At 47.5% G+C, this 19,372-nt stretch overlaps 1 protein-coding gene across 7 annotated transcripts in view; it reads right to left on the reverse strand.

The window, feature by feature from the left end:
* Nucleotides 1–3,588: 3,588 nt before the first annotated feature.
* The window catches only part of LOC309346037 (mitochondrial peptide methionine sulfoxide reductase-like), a 43,450-nt gene continuing 27,666 nt past the window's right edge, over nucleotides 3,589–19,372 (reverse strand). For all 7 annotated transcript variants that reach the window (XM_081869682.1, XM_081869678.1, XM_081869680.1 and 4 more), the window contains 2 exons: nucleotides 15,161–15,267; nucleotides 3,589–4,333 (listed from right to left, as the gene is read on the reverse strand). In XM_081869682.1, the coding sequence (XP_081725808.1) occupies nucleotides 4,175–4,333; nucleotides 15,161–15,267 (266 nt within the window). In that variant the 3' untranslated portion in view covers nucleotides 3,589–4,174. The remainder of the gene's footprint in view (nucleotides 4,334–15,160; nucleotides 15,268–19,372) is intronic.

Consider the following 19,372-nt stretch of genomic DNA (forward strand, 5'->3'; position numbering starts at 1 on the left):
CAGAGATTTGATTTAGGGGAGCCTCGGGGGCACCGCAAGCATGATGCAGAATAGAAAGTGACAGGTATTGGGGGTGCTGGGTTTTGGTGTTGCACAGGGCACCGCTGAAATTTGAGACCCCAAGGTCTGCCACTGTTCACAGCGATATTTAAACAAGAGCCATCAAATTGTAGAATTGGAAGGATCATCAAGTCCAACCCCCTGCAATGCAGGAATATACAGCTGCGCCAAATGGGGATCAAACCTGCAACCTATCACACTTTAACCAACCTAGCTATCCAGGCCATTAGGGCAAATGGGGTGCTGCCCCACTAACCTCACTGTGCCCAAGAGGCCAACTTCCTCCTCCTCCATCTCAGTGTTGCCCTTGTAGAACTCAGCAGGGAGGATGGGGACAAAACTAGGGTTTAGTTGGCTCTGGCGCCACCTACTGTTGGGCTCCGAGCCTTCTGCCCCTTGTGTCCCAATGGGCACCAGTCACAGATCAGATGTTTGTGGTTTATGGCCCCAACCCGTTTCGTATCACTTTTGCATCAGGTCCCGCCTGAAAAACCCCTTTCCCCTTTGCATGGATTACTTCTTTCTCTTTCATTCTCAATCAATGCTGACCAGGAAAGGCTGATTTGGTTATTTTTATTTTGGTGCATGCAGCACACTCTGATTAATGTCGCAGCTCCCCCTGCTGGCAGCCTCATGGAACACAGCTACAAAGGCAGGAAAAAAAGAGGGCAGCCCCAAAACATTTGAAGGCAGAAACAGTATCGGAAGAACAGGATATAACCAGCTCCCCTTTATACCACCATGAGCACATCGTCATGAATGCACAATAAAAACAAAGTCTGGAGGGGCCCTGGGTATGTTTGCGGGGGTCAACATTCTTTTCTAAGTTCAGCAATTGGGGGGAAAACACTCTGTTCTTTCTTTCTTTTTGCTGCTGTTCTTTCATGCTGAGTTATCATTCTTGGCACTCTGGGCTCCTTTTCCAACAGATAGGCAGGACAAAAATAAGTTTGCCAAATAAATACAGGGACATACACTGAAATACTGATGTGCCAGAGTGTTCTGTATTTCTTCTATTTGTTTAATTAATTCTTTTTAAAGGACAGCCTTCTAAGGCAGCTTTTCATTAAGGTGTGTGTGGGGGGGGGGAGTTAAATTGAATTCAGTGGGATGTGCAACACAACCCCTTGCAGGTTCCCCCAGGAGCAAGTCCCACTATGTTCAGTGGAGCTTGGGTTAACTGCATATAAGATGGCTGCCTTACTTAACTCAGTGGCAGATCAGTTTCGTTCTGCATGCAGAAGGATTTAGGTTCAATCCCCAGCATCTCCAGGTACGGCCAGGAAAGAATCATGTCTGAAAACGCAGAGCCACTGCCAGCCAGTGCAGACAGACCTGAGTTAGATAGGCCAATCATCTGATTCGGTTATAAGGCAGGATCCTGTGCACCTCAATTCTTTCCATGTTCTAAAACGGGTGTGGGTGCGTGCTTCCATGTAACCCAATCCTTCGCATGTAGGACACATGGGAATTAAATGTGGCTCCCATGTAAATTTATGTAGGGTTGCAGCCTTAGACATATCCCCTCCCCACACCCCACAACACATGCTTTCCCCCACTAAATGCATTTATCACTGTATATGTTGACACATGGATTGCTTTACAGCTGCCTGGCTGGTGTGGTTTTTTTAAAGCACCACCAGTCACTGGAACAGTACAATTAGCATATGCAGATGAGCTGCTGCTCCACTTCTCCCCTTCCCCCTCAATTCTTCTGGAAGCAGTAGCAACTTGAAAAATGCTAGCAGCATTACTTCAGGATGTTTTGGAGGGTGCCAAAGCAGGGCTGTTTCCCCCCAGTTGTGATCTACTTTGAATTCAGTGACTTGATGCCTGCACTGGTACCAGTACCACCATAAACATCAGAGGGCAGAGGGCACTTCCAAAAGATGGAGATACTATGAGTCCCGTCCCCCAACACACACAAACAATGCTAATAGCTAATCTTTGAGAGAGACTCTTCTCTCAATCCCACTACACGAACTGAAGACATTTAAGTAGTTGATTTGTGATCTATTGCCATTTCTTCAACCTTGGGTTCCTAGATGTGGGTGGACTACAACTCCCATCGCCATTAACCATTGGGCTGTGAAATGCACCTTGAAAACAGAGCGGGGTTATAAATGGTCCCGTGGCCAATCAGGGGGCAGGAGCAGAGAGGAGCCAATCAGAGCCCTGTGGGTGTGGCATAGCCTGCCACAGCCAATGGGTAGAACGAATGGGAAGGAGAGACACAGGCCAGCTGTCTCTCACTGCAGATTGGTGAAATGAGGAAGGAGCTGCGTAGCTGCGTTCAATAGCAGCTGGCCTGTTGTGTGCCCATAAGACACAGCGGAGGGAGAAAACAAGGTCTTGGCTTTAGTCACAGGTCACAGATGTGGAAAATCCTGAATAATATTTCATAGTTCCAGGCAGCCTCTCTAAGTCACGGTGACCTAAAGAGAACGCTACAAAGGAAAGCACAGGAGAGATAGTATTTGATGCAAAAACCATTGCCAAAACACTCCGGGCTTGACCACAGTACCAATGAACATGTGTTTGAAGCTCCTGGAACCTAAATTTTTGGCCCATCATCCCCATGACAGCCTCCTTTTGAGCATTCAGTTAAGAGTCCCCCTATCCCTGGGACAATCTGAAAAGGCTACCTCACTGTCATCAGTGAGCTGGACACATTGCAGTGGGGCTTTTTTGTGGGGTGGCATGTCAGAACTTTTTTTGGGGGGAAAAATCCCTTTCCCACTTCCACATCCTCTGCTTCCTCTATGGCTCTTGTCTGTCTTCCAGTAGTTCTCCTGACAACTTTTGGTACGAGTCAAGAGTTTCTTTAAATGCAACTGCACTGTAATTCCCCCCCCCCCCCCGCTGCCTACAACCACCTACTTACATTGCAGGTTGTCTCGGTTGTCTCCAGAAGAGCTGAAAATGGCTTCTTACTGGTGAGGGCCAATGGGATTGTGAGCATTGTGCCAAGGACACCCACCCTTTTCCTCTCTCTGCCCCTCTGGAGGGCTGCTCCTTAGCAGGCTGTTGGTGGAATCATGCGCAATACACACACATACATCTATGTTGCAAGTCTGGGTGCAACTCAGCTTGCAGAAGAGGGGTTTTGCGTGGGTTAAAACAGACAATGTTATGGACTTCCAGATTCCCAGACTATCCCTGTACCTTTAACCTCTTGAGCTGACCTCTCTCTCTCTCTTTGATGTTAGACTGATGTTCTCAGGTTGCATCCTGCTTACAACTTCCTCTTCCTTCTCCTACTTAAACCTCAAGATAAGCAGTCACCTTTAATTATCCTCTATGAAAACAAAGAACCAGGTATGGCTGCCTCGTTCATCTCTAGACTGGAAAATTTTCTATCCAAGTTACAGATTTCCTACAATAAACAACTTTGTTGCTTTCTTAGCTGCAAGCACCTCTATGTGGGCAATGGCAACTGGTACAAAGTCTGCTCTCTAGCCCAATTTTCACTAGCCAGGTGCTGCTGACTCTGCATACGGAAGGGTTTCAATAGCTTAACTGGCCCAGTTGGTCCCAATAATGTATTTATTTTTTTAAAAAACACAAAAACCACAGGAGTCCAGAAGTGATGGCAGTGCTAATGGAAGGGCATAGAGAACAACACACAGCCCCATTACAACCCAGCCAGCAGTGCCCAACTGTTGTGGATGGGAAACATCTGCACAGAAAATTGAAGGCATTTGTGTGTGGACAACCAAGGTGCGACACATGTGTTAATGCCTCAGTGTGAACACAGCCTCAGAGCAATGGCAGTCTCGTATTTCTGCATTGGCCCTCTCTGAGGCAGGACTGGACATCTGAAGAGGCCGCAACCAGGAAGAAGGCACCACTTTCCTATGTGAGGCCTGTATAGGTGGGTAGCTGTATCTTATCCAAGGCACAGGACGGTCTCCTGGCAGGCTGGCCGTTGTCTGCCTGCTTCCCCAAATCTTGCAGCATCCCACAAACACAAAGGAAGGAAAGGACAGCCCCAATTGCTAAATTACAGCTGAATTAAGGAGGATGCTAGGCTGCTTCGGTTTCCATGGCAACTGCTGAAGGGTTCCGATCACCATGGTTCCCAAGAACACTCCCCTGTGGAGGAGGTGGGCTCTCATTTGCCAATGGGGCAGGCAACCCCAGTGCCTTTCAAGCCGCAAAACCCCTCTGGGTTTTTGTGCAGGTATTGCTGGTGGTAATCTTCAGCGTAGTAGAACTTGCCGGCCTCCTGGATCTCGGTCGTTATCCGTCCCCTTTGCTTCTTAGACAGCTCCTGCCAAAGGATGACAGTAACAGAAGAGACATTCAGATAGTTAGCACTCCCAGCAGGATGGTTAGAGCAAAACGCAAACCACAGACAGGTAACATGTGCCCTTCGAGATGTTGTCAAGACTACAGCTCCCATCATCCCTGACCAATGACTGTACTGGCTGAGGCTGATGGGATTTGGAGTTCAACCATTATCCGCAGGGCCATAGCTCACTATCGCCTAGTACACTGACAGCAACCTCTAGGATTTCAGAAGGGGATCTTTCCCAGCTAGGCCTGGAGATGCCTGGATAGCAGTTGGTTAGAGTGTGGTGCTGAGGACACTAAGGTTGCAGGTTCAATCCCTGTATGGGGCAGTTGCATATTCCTGCTTTGCAGAGGGTTGGACTAGATGATCCTCATGGTCTCTTCCAGCTCTATGCATCTATGCCGGGTACTGGAACCTGAGACCTTCTGCTTGCAAAGCATGTCTTCGACTAATGAGCTATGTATGGCCTTCCCCCACCTGCCTGCAAGATCTTTAGTTACAAGTCTACGCCACCACCGCCTTCGTAGCATCCGTCAAAGTTTGGAAGCTTGGTGCTGGAGATATAAAATATCAAGATGCTTATGCTAATTTCACCATGTGTGAAAAGAACACATGTTTATGGCCCACGTGACTGTGAAGGTGGCTGCACTTGGAATACTGTGCACAGTTCTAGATGCCTCAGCTCAAAAAGGATATGGGATAGCTGGAAAAGAAGAGAGAAAAGAGCAGGCAAAATGATCAAGGGGATGGGAGTGGCTCCCTTATGAAGAAAGGTTGCCACATTTAGGACTTTAGGGAAAAGGTGACATGACAGAAGTCTATAAAATTTAGAATTTATGGGCACCAAATGAAGCGGAATGTTGGGTAGACCAAAGAAAATACTCCACACAGTGTGTAATTAAACTATGGAGCCTGTTCCTCCTGCAAGTAAAAGGTAAAGGTAAAGGTAAAGGACCCCTGGAGTGTTAAGTCCAGACAAAGGCAACTATGTGGTGCGGCACTCATCTCGCTTTCAGACCAATAGAGCCAGCATCTGTCCACAGACTGCTTTCCGGGTCATGTGGCCAGCATGTCTAAACCATTTCTGGCGCAACAAAACACCGTGACGGAAACCAGAGCGCACGGAAACACTGTTTACCTTCCCGCCACAGTGGTACCTATTTATCTACTTGCACTGGCATGCTTTCGAACCTCTATGTTGTCAGGAGCTGAGACAGAGCAACGGGAGCTCACCCTGTCACAGGGATTCGAACTGCCAACCTTCTGATCGGCAAGCCCAAGAGGCTCAGTGGGTTAGACCACGGTACCACCCGTGTCCCTGATTCTCCTGCAGGAGGCAGTGATGGCCACCGACTTGGATGGCTTCAAGAGGACTGAGCAAATTCATGGAGGATGAGACTGTCCAATGGCTGTGTTCTGCCTCCATGGTTAGAGGCTATATGTTTCTGAACACCAGCTGTGGGAAACCATGGGAGGGGAGAGGGTTTTCATGCTCAGGTCCTGCTTGAGGGTTCCCCACAGGCATCTGGGTTGGCACCTTGAGAAGAGGATGCTGGACTAGATGGGCCATTGCCCTGATCCAACAGGCTCTGCTCAGTGTTGGCCTCTGGGCGCCCACTGGCATGTGGCCCTGGAAGGTTATCCAGAAAGGAATGAGTCTGGAGAGGGTTTCCTGCCCCTGCAGTAGATGGAGGGCAGACAAGACACAAGTTGTTCACAGAACACATTTTCAGTCAGTGAGACTCACTGCCACAAGGTTGGGGTCTGGTGAGAACAGAGGAAAGATGAGGCTATCGTGGCACATTTAATCAGCTGGGGTTTGTGCATGGAATCTTAAGTTAATATCATTTTTAATCTCGGTGGCTCCTGTGCATTTTGGGCTTGTGGATTTGTTACATGATTGATTCTCCTGCAATCTGCATTAATTGAGTTACTTCTCGGCCTGTCACTTATGTTTTCACGTTGCCTGGAAATGTTATGATCTAGTAATTATAAATTGCACATTTTGATGAATTGCTTAATGGATTAATGCCTAATATATTTTTTTATATGTCTGTCTCATCTTATTACAAATTTGTGCTTTAACTACCAAGGTCCTGTAGACTAACATTATTTTTGCATTGTATACAGTGGTACCTCGGGTTAAGAACTTAATTCGTTCTGGAGGTCCATTCTTAACCTGAAACTGTTCTTAACCTGAGGTACCACTTTAGCTAATGGGGCCTCCCACTGCCACCGCCGCTCCACCGCCGCACGATTTCTGTTCTCATCCTGAAGCAAAGTTCTTAACCCGAGGTACTATTAGTGGAGTCTGTAACCTGAAGCACCTGTAACCTGAAGCGCCTGTAACCCGAGGTACTACTGAATTTTTGTCAGTTTAATGCAAACCACCTTTAACGCATAGGGAAGGACGGACTTTGGCAAAGTGAGGTGATGATCAGTAACTCCAATCGCTTTAGAATGGGGTGAGGAACCTTTGGCCCTCCAGATGTTGCCAGAGAACAACATCCCACCATCCCAGTCAGACTGAGGCTGATGGGAGCTGGACTCCATCAATATCTGTGGGGGTCACAGGTCAACCACTTTTCCTTTAGAAGGTGATTGGACAAATTCAGGGTGGAGGGGTCCACTGACAGCCTGGAGAGCACCATCGCCATTCTGGTAGCCCTTACGATACGATACGATACGATACGATACGATACGATACGATATGATATCTTTATTGTCACTGTCCCTTGCGGAACAATGAAATTGAAAAACTACATAAAACTACATAAAAACTACATAAAACTACCACAAAACTACATAAAACTACATAAAAACTACACAAAACATTCAAAAACCCCTTAAAAACTCTAAAACCCCATTTTAAAATACACTATACTACAGAGAACCCTTATGCTGCATTTAGAACCAGAATTGCATTAGCGTAGAAACTGTTTTTCAGGCGGCGAGTCCTGGCCTTTATAACCCTATACCTTCTTCCAGAAGGCAGAAGCTGAAAGAGATCATTTCCGGGGTGCGTACTATCATGTGCTATCTCTGCCGCTTTCTTATGGCACCTGGCAGCATAGATTTGATCTAAGGTGGGAAGAGTGCACCCAATAATTCTCTCTGCAGTCTTTACAACCCTGGATAGCATTGTTTTTTCCCTGGCCGTGCAGCTCCCAAACCACACACACAGACCATAAGTTAGTACGCTCTCCACAGTGCAATGGTAGAATGCCATCAACAGGTCCTTTGAGAGATTGTTTTTCCGGAGGATTTTCAGAAAATATAACCTCTGCTGTGCTCTCTTCACCAGGTCTTTGCTGTTCTCTCCCCAGGTTAGGTCGTCTCTCAACTCCATTCCCAGAAATAGAAACACTGAGACCTGTTCCACGCACTTCCCCTCAATAATAAGTGGCTGAATATTCAATTTACATTTCCTAAAGTCCACAATGATCTCTTTTGTTTTCTTTAAGTTAAGCAGTAAGTTGTTTTTCCTGCACCACTCCCCCAACTGCTCAACTTCCTTCCTATAGGCCGTCTCCCCCTCTCCAGCCGTAATTAAACCAACCACCGTTGTATCATCTGCGAACTTAATGATCTTATTACTGGGGTATTTGGGGGCACAGTCATCTGTATAGAGCATGTATAAAAGCGGGCTCAACACACACCCCTGCGGCATCCCCGTATTCGTGATGAGATCCGCAGAGACGTGGGAACCCAACGGTTTGATAGAAAATCTAATATCCACCTGCACAAACATGGTGGAAGTCCCAGGTCTAATAATTTGGGCACCAATCTATGCGGAAGAATAGTATTAAATGCAGAACTAAAGTCTACAAATAACAATCTCGCGTAGTTCCCTTGCTTCTCCAAATGAGTCAGGACAGCATGTAAAGCCATTGCCACAGCATCCTCCTTGCAACCTAACTCACTCTTCAGCGCCAAATTTAGGGTGGTGCTCTGTGCCCTGCTTTCACCTGGGCAGAGCAATAGCTGAAGGTTTCAGTCAGCCTTCAAACCCATGGCTGGCACTACCACTCTGCATCCTCAGGCAGCTTCTGATGCCCCAGCAGAGCCTACTGGCGTTGACACCTGCTTTGAAATTGCTACCTTCCCTCCCTGGATTTGGGGCTTACCGCAGCTGGCCGCCATTTTAAATTTCCCAGAAATGCCATTGTGGATAATTAAAATGGCAGGCAGCTCGCAGCCGCCGCCTGCCGCAAGACCACAGAACGACGGCGGTGGCAAGCCATTGCCCACCACTTCCATCTTGGGCCTCCCTGTCAAGCTTGGAGACGCTCAGCGGCACTGAAATTTCTAGGCAAATTCTCAAGCAAGGAGGTAGGAGGAGACAGACACTGTCAAAACGAATTACTTCCGTCCAATGGGCTTAGGAGGGATTGGCCTGCTTCCTCCGGCATCTCCTCTACCCTTTCCCCTTTAGCGATAGAGTTAGCGAGCCTCTTAAGCCTTGGTGCCAAGTACAGCTTCCCCCTCTCCTCCTAGTTGGCGGCCTTCACGTAGGGAGGTGATGGTAAGGAGGGAGAGGAGAAGCCAATGGATGTCTTCAGCAGTGGTGGGAGGGATCTGCATCACGAGAAATGTGGAGGGGGGGAGATGGCGGACGCAGCCCAGCTTCCCAGCCATCTCTTTAAATGCAATTAAGGATGCTGCCCACTTCAAAGGCTCTGCCAACTCTGGAGGGCTTCCAGCCAACAACACTGGGCTGCACATGTTTTGGGCGGGGTGGGGGGGCGGGAGTGCGTAACAGCTGAGAGGGAGGCAGGCGAGGATGGAGGTGCATGGCTCTCCAGGGCTCAGAACAATGAGGCTTATCGCAGGCAGAGTTAATTCACAGGCATCATGGATGGTGCGTGCAAGAGAGCCGATAAGACAACACAGTTAATTAACTGGAACCCAGCTGGGCCTGGTGCTGGCAGAGAAGCTGCAGCGGGAAAAGAGCAGCGGAAAGCAGGCTTGCAGAGACAGAGAGAATGGGCAGGGTGATGTGGGTGCTTGTGGATGTTACAGGGGTCATAGATCCTAAGGAATTTATTTTCTTCCTCCCCCCCGCCCTGCTCCCCAGTTCTCTCTATTAGCAGGATGGGCATGGGTGGAACTAATTGAAAAGCTCACCTCTTTGATCTCCAGCCCCCAGGAACTTTCCCTCATCCAGCACTGCTTTCTCTGCAGCGCTTTGGGAGGTACATCCATTCCCATACAAGCATCACTAGGGCATAGACAAGGGATGGGGAACCTTTAACTATTGAGGGCCACATTTCAGGATGCTGATAGCGGGTGGAGATGCATAGAAGTGGATACATCCACCCTGCTTGCTTGCTGGCTCTCTGCCGCCACCGCTGCCTCTCCCTACTGCCTCTCTGTGTGTGTCACCCCCCCCCCTTTTCTCTTTCGCTCTGCCACCCACTTTCTCTGTGTGTCACTGACTTTCTCTCTCTGCCACCTTCTCTCTCTCTCCCCCCCCCAACCTGCTTTCTCTCCCCCATGCCTGTTCTTCCTCCCCACCCCATGGGCTACCAGGGAAAGGACAAATTGCTCTTGTCTCAAGCCCGAACTAGATGCTTGCAGAGGCATTTCCGCCCCCACCCCAATAACTCCACCCATGTTTGCCTTTTTCCTATCCCTCCCCGCCCCTCTTGCAACCTTTCTTCCCTCCCTCCAGACTCCTCCTCTGAAAAGAATTAGGCCAAGGGTCCCTACCCTTCTTATAAAGGGTCAGATTCAAAAGAAGAGCCCCCCACTGGACCACATCAAAGAATTGGCTAGTCAGTATTCCATTCCCCCACATTAGCCAATCAGATGCTTCAAGGATGCCCACCAGCAACTGGTACCCAATGGCATGAATGCAGGGCCTGCATTTATGTATCACAATCAGTTTAGAAGCCTTGAAATCTACCAATCAAACAATCCGTATTTTAGCCTACACAGAACACACCCTAAATGGGGGGGGGGAGTGCATCACTATCGCTATCCTGGAACATCCCAGAGCAACTCTTTGAACCTATGCAAAGTTCCCATTCCCACCTGAGTGCTCCTGGTGGCAGCTAAAAATGTTGCTGGTTTGCCCATCACTCACTTATCTCTTACCAGCCACCAGGAAAGATTGCTGAAGAGAGGCCCTTTATAGCATGGGTAGGCAAACTAAGGCCTGGGGGCCGGATCCGGCCCAATAGCCTTCTAAATCCAGCCCGTGGACCATCTGGGAATCAGCATGTTTTTACATGAGTAGAATGTGTCCTTTTATTTAAAATGCATCTTTGGGTTATTTGTGGGGCATAGGAATTCATTCATTTTTTCCCCTTCAAAATATAGTCCGGCCCCCCCACAAGGTCTGAGGGACAGTGGACCGACCCCCTGCTGAAAAAGTTTGCTGACCCCTGCTTTATAGGGAGTAAAGAAGCAGCATATAAATGACTGCCATAAGCCCTTGTACAATGAGGCACTCTCAACAGCATAATGCACCACTGGTTCAGACACCAAAGCAACCATGTGGGTGTGGGGGCGCATACATGCGTGGGGGGGGGTGTATGAACACGTGTATCTTGCATCTTTACCCCAAAGCCAAACAAGATTGGCTGGTGGAAGCAAGAGGTTTCCGTGCCCCCTTTATGCCCAACCACTTAAAGATCCGTGTCTTTTTCCATCTGTGATCACCCAAGCAGCTGCCAATGGGAAACACAGATCCTGCCTCCATGCTGCTGCCTCTGTCATCAGCATCAGTTACCTGCTTTGGTCATCTTTTGAAGACACACCTCCTGCTCCAACCTCAAAAAGCATTTTCTCTGAAAGCTGGAAAGCTTTATTGCTTTTCTGGACTTTACTGCTATTCCTAGTGGCTTGTAACGATGCTTTTATTGTAAATTTTGGAAAGATATGTGCATATGTGTGTTTTAATTCGCAGTACAATGCTTTAGAATTTTATTTTATTTTATTGATATATTAATCAGCATAAAGATGGTCTTAAATAAGTAAGCAAATGAGAGCAGAGAAAGGCGCCCCCGTAGGAAAAGGCAATGCTATTGAGACAGGATCCCAGGTGGCTCTGGACAGCAAGAAGGCTCCCTGCCCTTGGAGCTATTAATAAATGCTAAGATGTCTCTTCTGCCACATGCAGGCCTCAGATGAGCAAAGCTCTAGGGGCCCCTCCAGGAAGCAGGGAGCAAAGTGCCTAGTATTTAGGTTCCGCAGAGAACAGAATATATAAATAACAGATTGTTCCTAGAGGCAGCATGCTGTCCCACTACCCTCTGGGATGGGGGCTATTGAATATTTTCTCCCCGGTGGGGTATATCTTAGCATGACTAATGGGCTGTTGGAAGCAAACCTGCCATCAGTGCAGAGCTGAGCGACATGTCATATTTGGGATCACCAAGACGGAGACAGTTTCTGGTCTCAAAGTTATGCTGCTGACTAGCCAGAGACACATACATACAAACACAAGCGTGAAAAAAGAAGATATTCTGGATGCATCGAAGAGTAACCAACCTGTTATAGCTAGGGTTAACTCGATGCAGCCCATTGGCACTTAGGACATAGCTGTCAACTATGTCCTTTTTAAAACTTTTTTTAAAGGAAATTCCCTTATTCCGAATAGGATTCCTCGCAAGAAAAGGGAAAAGTTGACAGCTATGACTTAGGAGCATAGGCTTGCCAGGATTTCAGGCGAGCGTCTCTCCCTTCTACCTGGAGATGGGGGGTATCAAAGATGCATCGTATTAGGGAAAACCTGTTTGAAAAGATGCACATGTTTGGCAAAACTGCACACAAAAATGTGAATATTTAGGGCAGGGGTCAGCAAACTTTTTCAGCAGGGGGCCGGTCCACTGTCCCTCAGACTAAACTTGGGGGGGGGGATGAACAAATTCCTATGCCCCACAAATAATCCAGAGTTGCATTTTAAATAAAAGCACACATCCTACTCAGGTAAAAACACGCTGATTCCCAGACCGTCCGCAGGCCAGATTTAGAAGGTGATTTGGCTGGATCTGGCCCCTGGGCCTTGGTTTGCCTACCCAAGAGGACGTTAAACTGGAATTTGCAAGCTGATGTGGAAATGTGGAGAACAGACCTTAAGATTGAAAATATTAAGAAACTGAAATTGACCGATTTGTCCATCCGTAGTCAGAAGCGTCTCACTGTGGCTCCACCTAGGAAGACGGAAGCTTCCCAAAGTCATCCAGGTTGCCCTTGATCTCACCTCTTCCCAACAGCCCGCAAATGTGGAGTTTCTTTTCTCACCAGAGGCTGCTGTTCAACCAGCTCTGCCTACAACAACCCCCTCACCAACACCCTGAGCCCCATCTATCCTCGCACACCTCCCCCCCTCCAGTTCAGGCACACGCCGACGTCTGCCCAGCACGTGCCGATTCCAAGCAGGGTTGCCCTTAATTGCCTCTGCAATGGCGGCCGGGGGGGGGGTGGCAAATGGCTTACGGCAATGAATCACATTGAAAGGGGCGGTGGGTGGAGAGGCTACACCTGCCTGTGCCGCTGACCTTTGCACCCTAGCTGCCAATTGCCATGGTGGCAAGTTGCCAAGGAAACCAACATATTCTCTCTCCCCGCCCCTGGTGCAACCCCTCTTTTCCAGCCCATAGTACACATATGGCCTTGGAGGAGCAATTATCTGCATGCACTCCCGCCTGCCTTTGTTGTGGGCATGGCTCAGAGGGCAAGTCCTATTCACCGGAGGGCAAAGAAACAATGCGTGTGTGTGTGTGTGTGTGTGTGTGCGTGTGTGTGTCCAAAAGCCCCAATGGTATCTCAGGTCCTATGAAAATGTCAGCAATGAAACAGTGGGCGAATATCTCCCCTGGGACCCTTTTATTTAAGGGATTTTATAAACCGCCTTTCAACACCCGTTTCCAAAACAGGTGGCAACATCAACCTACATAAGGAGGATTAAAATATTAAGCAATATTAACAAGCAAGCAAGCCATGGGGGGGGGGGCGGATCCCAGCACCAGGATCCTGCTAACAGGAGCTTTGCTCCCCGCCCCTCAAAGGCACAGCAAAAGAGAAACCTCTTCCCCTGCCTTCTGAAAAGACAACAGATGGACATTCACAAGCTTCCAGGGCAGGGTTTCCCAAACTTGGGTCTGAAGCTGTTTTTGGACTACAACTCCCATCATCCCTTGCCAGCAGGACCAGTGGTCAGGGACAATGGGAATTGTGGTCCAGGACCCCTGCAGAGAAGATGCTGCTTCTTACAGCAACCAGCCTAGCTTCTGTACTCAATGGTTCTCTCAGCAGGGCTTTATTTGCTGATCTTAAGTCTCCTGGCAGTTTGGATAGGAAGTGCATTTTCCTGGGATGGTCAGGACACAGACCGTTCAAGGCAGCCTTCCAGAACCTGATGCCCCGTAGAGTTTTTGAACTCCAGGTCCCAGCAGCTCCAGCCAGCATAACCAGGGCCAATCGGGGTTGTGGGTCGGCACATTTGGCCCAGGGCCTCAAAGCTCAAAGGAAGCCAGTGAATGCATGCATTGGCAGTTCAGTGTGGGGCAATGGCAGTCCTTTGCAGGAAGATATTATAAATAAATAAATAAATAAATAAATAAATAAATAAATAAATAATACCACCTCGCCAATCTGCCACAGAGGCAGCTGTGTTTTTTTGTGTGTTTTTTTAAAATATATTTTATTAAGGGTTTTCTTGTTTTACAGTGTAAGTGTAATGCCTCGTGTATTTTTTTTTCCCGTGTAACATTTTTACAAATCCATTTCATTTGTTGAGGCATTAGGGGGAGAAGAAAAAAGAAAAGAAAAAAAAAAGAAGAAAGGAGGGTGGAAGGAGGGGAGATGGATGGGGGTGGGGTGGGGTAGCGGTGTTTCTATTATGCTTAATGTATGTAGTTTGGTGTCAGCGTGCTTGTGTTGTTCACTTGTGTTCCTTTGGTGGTGAGAGAGGTTGGGGTTGGCCTAGGATGTGATTGTTTGTTTGTGATTGGCTGTGGTGATCTTTGTTTTCGTGTGTGAGTGAGGTGGGTGGGTGTTTTGGATCAAGTTAGCCATATTGATTTGTATGCTGTTGGTGGATTATTGTCATTGTCCTGTTGGGCTGTGTATGTGATAAAGGGGAGCCATACCGGGGTGAAGGTGTCTTCTTCTGTTAGAGGCAGCTGTGTTGATGTGTATCAGGAAGTGGCCAAAGACGGAGAACTTTTCACAGGGATGAATGTCTTGAAGGCTCTACTAACTTCCCTTCCCACACACTTTTAAGGCCACCTTCACAATTATAATTGCAAACAAGCAAGATGGGTGTTGAAACCAAGATCTTACTTTGCACTTGAATGGGCTTCTGCACTGGCATATACAAAGTCCTTGATCATAAATGAAATACATTCTCAGGTTTGCTTTATGGCTGCAGAATAGCTGCTGAGCTCTTTTTTTAGGGTTATGGGGCACAACCGCTGTTAAGCAGGTTTCTTCATTAGCACCAGACTCAAGGAGTAACAGCACAGCGGGACAATAGCAGGACACGTTTTGCATACCGCAAGTCCTGGGTTCAGTCCCAGGCATCTCTAGCTGAAAGATGTCAGATAGCTGGGCTGCAAAAGAACCTAACCCAGGAGTAGCCCCTCCAGATGTAGCTGGACTACAGCTTCCATGATCCCTGACCAGTAGCCATGCTGGCTGAGGCTGATGGGAGCTGCAGATGACCACCACATGGGCTACCCAGGTCTTAGTCTCAGACCTTAGGGTGCTAACACGGGGGCGAAACGGACTGATCACACAAGGCAACTTAAGGTGTCCTTACCCTCCAACCTTCCCCCATCCAAATGCCCATACCTGCTCATACATCTCCTTCGATCTCAGGGCAGACTCCAGCTGCTCAGCTCCAATGGGATAGATGGCTGAACGATACTGGGTGCCGACGTCTTCGTACTGCTTCATGCCTGGAAAGAAAGCGGTTGTTAAAGGGAGCAGGCTTGCAAGGCAGCCCCCCTTGTTCGGCAGCAACTGGTAAAAACTGGAGTTCTGCACGTTCCGCCAACTATTGAGTCTGCGGGTATAAGCCAGGGCAGCCATTGTGGTACCCTCCCATCAGCCACAGTCAGAATGGTCACTTGTCAGGGATGGTGGAATGAGATTATTGGTTCATCTAGCCCAGGATTCTCTACAGCAGCTTTCTCTACCCAGATGCTCTCAAGATGTTGTGGAACTCCAGGTTTCATCAGCCCTAGCCAGCATCACCACTGGTAAGGAATGATGGGAGTTGGAGTCCAACCACATCTGGAGGATGCCAGGTTAGAGAAGGCTGGCCTACTGTTCCTCTTCAACCTGAGACCTTCAGCCAACCAAAGGCATACTCTCCCATTGAGTGGTGCTCTTCCCCCGGCTGACCGCCCTCACCAAACACTGGCCTGCCCCCATGTATCCATGCAGACGCACTTTCCCCCTGCCCCCTCTGCCTCCCAGCCACGAGCAAACGATTGCTATTCCTCTCATGGGAAAGGCTGTTAATCACCTAGGCACAACAAATCCACTGTGCCCGCTATGTGACTTGTCAGCCCACCTGACCCTGTGTCTGCGTAATGTGAATATATTACGAAGCCCTCATCTGGAACACAGACAACGGAGCCCAGGGAGAAAGCAGTGCCTGAAGGGAGCACCAAACAGGAGACGTCAATGTTACCAGAGATGGGGCAGGGAAGGACTCTTGTGGTGTGCTGGAACGAGGATGCTGCTACTGCTCTGTCCATCTCAGTACTGTCTACATGGAGAGGCAGCAGCTCTCCAGGGTTTCAGGCCTACCTGGAGATGCTGGGAATTGAACCTGCGATGTTCTCCATGTAAAGCAGATGCTCTCTAACACTCAGTTACAGCCCTTGCCTATCTGAGACATAGGCAAACTCAGCCCTCCAGATGTTTTGGGGCTACAACTCCCATCATCCCTGGCTAACAGGACCAGTGGTCAGGGATGATGGGAGCTGATGGAAGTTGAGAGTCCCAACAACTCTAGAGGTCCCCACCTCTACTTTTGAGTCCTATGCCTGTTCTTAGCAGATTGGTATTCTTGCCTGGTTGACCTCTGGAATGCAGAAGTGTCCCAGGCGACTGGTTTTCCAATCGGCAGGAGATGGGGCCCCAGTCTTCTGGGTACCAAACTGTCACAGAATTGTAGGGTTGGAAGGGACCCTGAGGGTCACCAAGTTCAATGGAGGAATATAAAATAGATCAGGCATCCCCAAGCCGGCGCCCTCCAGATGTTTTGGCCTACAACTCCCATGATCCCTAGTTAACAGGACCAGTGGTCAGGGATGATGGGAGCTGTAGTCCCAAAACAACTGGAGGACAGAGTTTGCCTATGCCTGGCCTATCTGGACCAGGGACACAGCAGGCCAATAAAGGAAGACATTTCATTTCACTTCCATTTCACTTGTAATTTGTACGTCACTTTTCTGTATGACTGTGTGCGAGGCAGATTTACAAGCTGAAGAAGCAACAAAGATTGCACACCTCCGATGCAATGCAGAAACATCATAATAAAAACATAGGTTTAAAATAAACAACTCATATTGCTTTCTTTGATATGAGTAATATTCAGTAATCCATTAGGATATAAGAGTACGCAGTAAAATTAAATATCAGCCCCCCCCAAAAAAATAACTAAACAGAAATTCACTCTTCACAATTACAATAAATAACTTCTAGACTATAAGCAATAAAAATAGCAGCAAGTCACAGTGCATAAAATAACACAATACAAATTGAGCAGCAAAGATACACAACTTGTAAAATTATTGTTGTTTTTTTAATCCCCTGAACTCCTCTTCATGGTACTCCTCCTTAAGGACATGGCAATGGTCTGTAAAATTGCTCATGGTAGGGAAAAAGCAGATTTAAAAAAATATTATCGTATGACAAAAATCACTACTTGGCAACTATTTACACAGTATCATTCTTCTTTTCCATAGATTTTAACTCCAAATTTAACACCCTAACCTTTCCCGTTATCACAATATCATATAATTCTTCTTTTAAAGCCAAATTTAGCCTTATAAACTGATTTACTGAGTCCCTGCTGAGCCAATTTAATCTATAATTTCACACACACACACATATAGGCAATTTAACGATTTCAAGTTTGATCCCAATGCTGTTGGGGCTCAAATTCCTTTTCCAAGTTTTGCAAACCCTATTCTTGCTCTAGTAAGAATATATACAATTAGGATTTGTTTTTCTACCCATACATAGTTTGAAACAAAAGTTGTTGGTTTTTTGTTTTTTTAAAAATGGGATATTGTAGAGCTAGAAAAGGTTCAGGAAAGAGCAACCAAAATGATCGAAGAACTGAAGTGACTTGAGAGGTTGCAACACTGGGGTCTTTTTAGTTGAGAGAGAAAAGGCAAGTAGGAGGGGACATGCAAAAGATGACTAAATTGATGCACGATGGGGAGAATTCTTATAACACCAAAATTCAGGGGCAACCAACAAAGCTGAATGTGTTTTGAGGATCCAGGATAGATAAAAGAAAATACTTTGTCACAAGGCAAGACTGTCAGTCTGACATCAATACCAGGGAAGATTCTGGAGCAGATCATTAAGCAAACAGTCTGTGAGCACCTAGAAAGGAATGCTGTGATCACCAATAGTCAGCATGGATTTCTGAAAAATAAGTCATGTCAGACTAACCTGATCTCGTTTTTTGACAGAATTACAAGCCTGGTAGATGAAGGGAACGCAGTGGATGTAGCCTACCTTGATTTCAGCAAGGCATTTGACAAGGTGCCCCATGATATTCTTGTAAAGAAACTGGTAAGATATGGACTTGACTATGCTACCACTCAGTGGATTTGTAACTGGCTGACTGACCGAACCCAAAGGGTGCTCATCAATGGTTCCTCTTCATCCTGGAGAAGAGTGACTAGTGGGGTGCCACAGGGTTCTGTCTTGGGCCCGGTCTTATTCAACATCTTTATCAACGACTTGGATGATGGACTCAAGGGCATCCTGATCAAATTTGCAGATGACACCAAACTGGGAGGGGTGGCTAACACCCCAGAGGACAGGATCACACTTCAAAACGACCTTGACAGATTAGAGAACTGGGCCAAAACAAACAAGATGAATTTTAACAGGGAGAAATGTAAAGTATTGCACTTGGGCAAAAAAAACGAGAGGCACAAATACAAGATGGGTGACACCTGGCTTGAGAGCAGTACATGTGAAAAGGATCTAGGAGTCTTGGTTGACCACAAACTTGACATGAGCCAACAGTGTGACGCGGCAGCTAAAAAAGCCAATGCAATTCTGGGCTGCATCAATAGGAGTATTGCATCTAGATCAAGGGAAGTAATAGTGCCACTGTATTCTGCTCTGGTCATACCTCACCTGGAGTACTGTGTCCAGTTCTGGGCACCACAGTTCAAGAAGGACACTGACAAACTGGAACGTGTCCAGAGGAGGGCAACCAATATGGTCAAAGGCCTGGAAACGATGCCTTATGAGGAACGGCTAAGGGAGCTGGGCATGTTGATATGATAGCCATGTTCAAATATATAAAAGGATGTCACATAGAGGAGGGAGAAAGGTTGTTTTCTGCTGCTCCAGAGAAGCGGACACGGAGCAATGGTTCCAAACTACAAGAAAAAAGATTCCACCTAAACATTAGGAAGAACTTCCTGACAGTAAGAGCTGTTCGACAGTGGAATTTGCTGCCAAGGAGTGTGGTGGAGTCTCCTTCTTTGGAGGTCTTTAAGCAGAGGCTTGACAACCATATGTCAGGAGTGCTCTGATGATGTTTCCTGCTTGGCAGGGGGTTGGACTCGATGGCCCTTGTGGTCTCTTCCAACTCTATGATTCTATGATTCTATGATTCTAAGGCACAGAGTTAAATTATGGAATTCGCTCTCACATGACACAGTGATGACCTCAATCTTGAGTGGCTTTAAAGGATGATTAGACAAATCCATGGAAGGCAAGGCTATTGATGTCTATTAGCCTCCATGGCTCTGTTTTACTTCCACTGGCAGAGGAGATCTGAATCCCGGTCACCAG

This window comes from Podarcis erhardii (assembly GCF_964252035.2).
Source record: "Podarcis erhardii genome assembly, chromosome: 7".
In the NCBI taxonomy this organism is placed as follows: domain Eukaryota; kingdom Metazoa; phylum Chordata; class Lepidosauria; order Squamata; family Lacertidae; genus Podarcis; species Podarcis erhardii.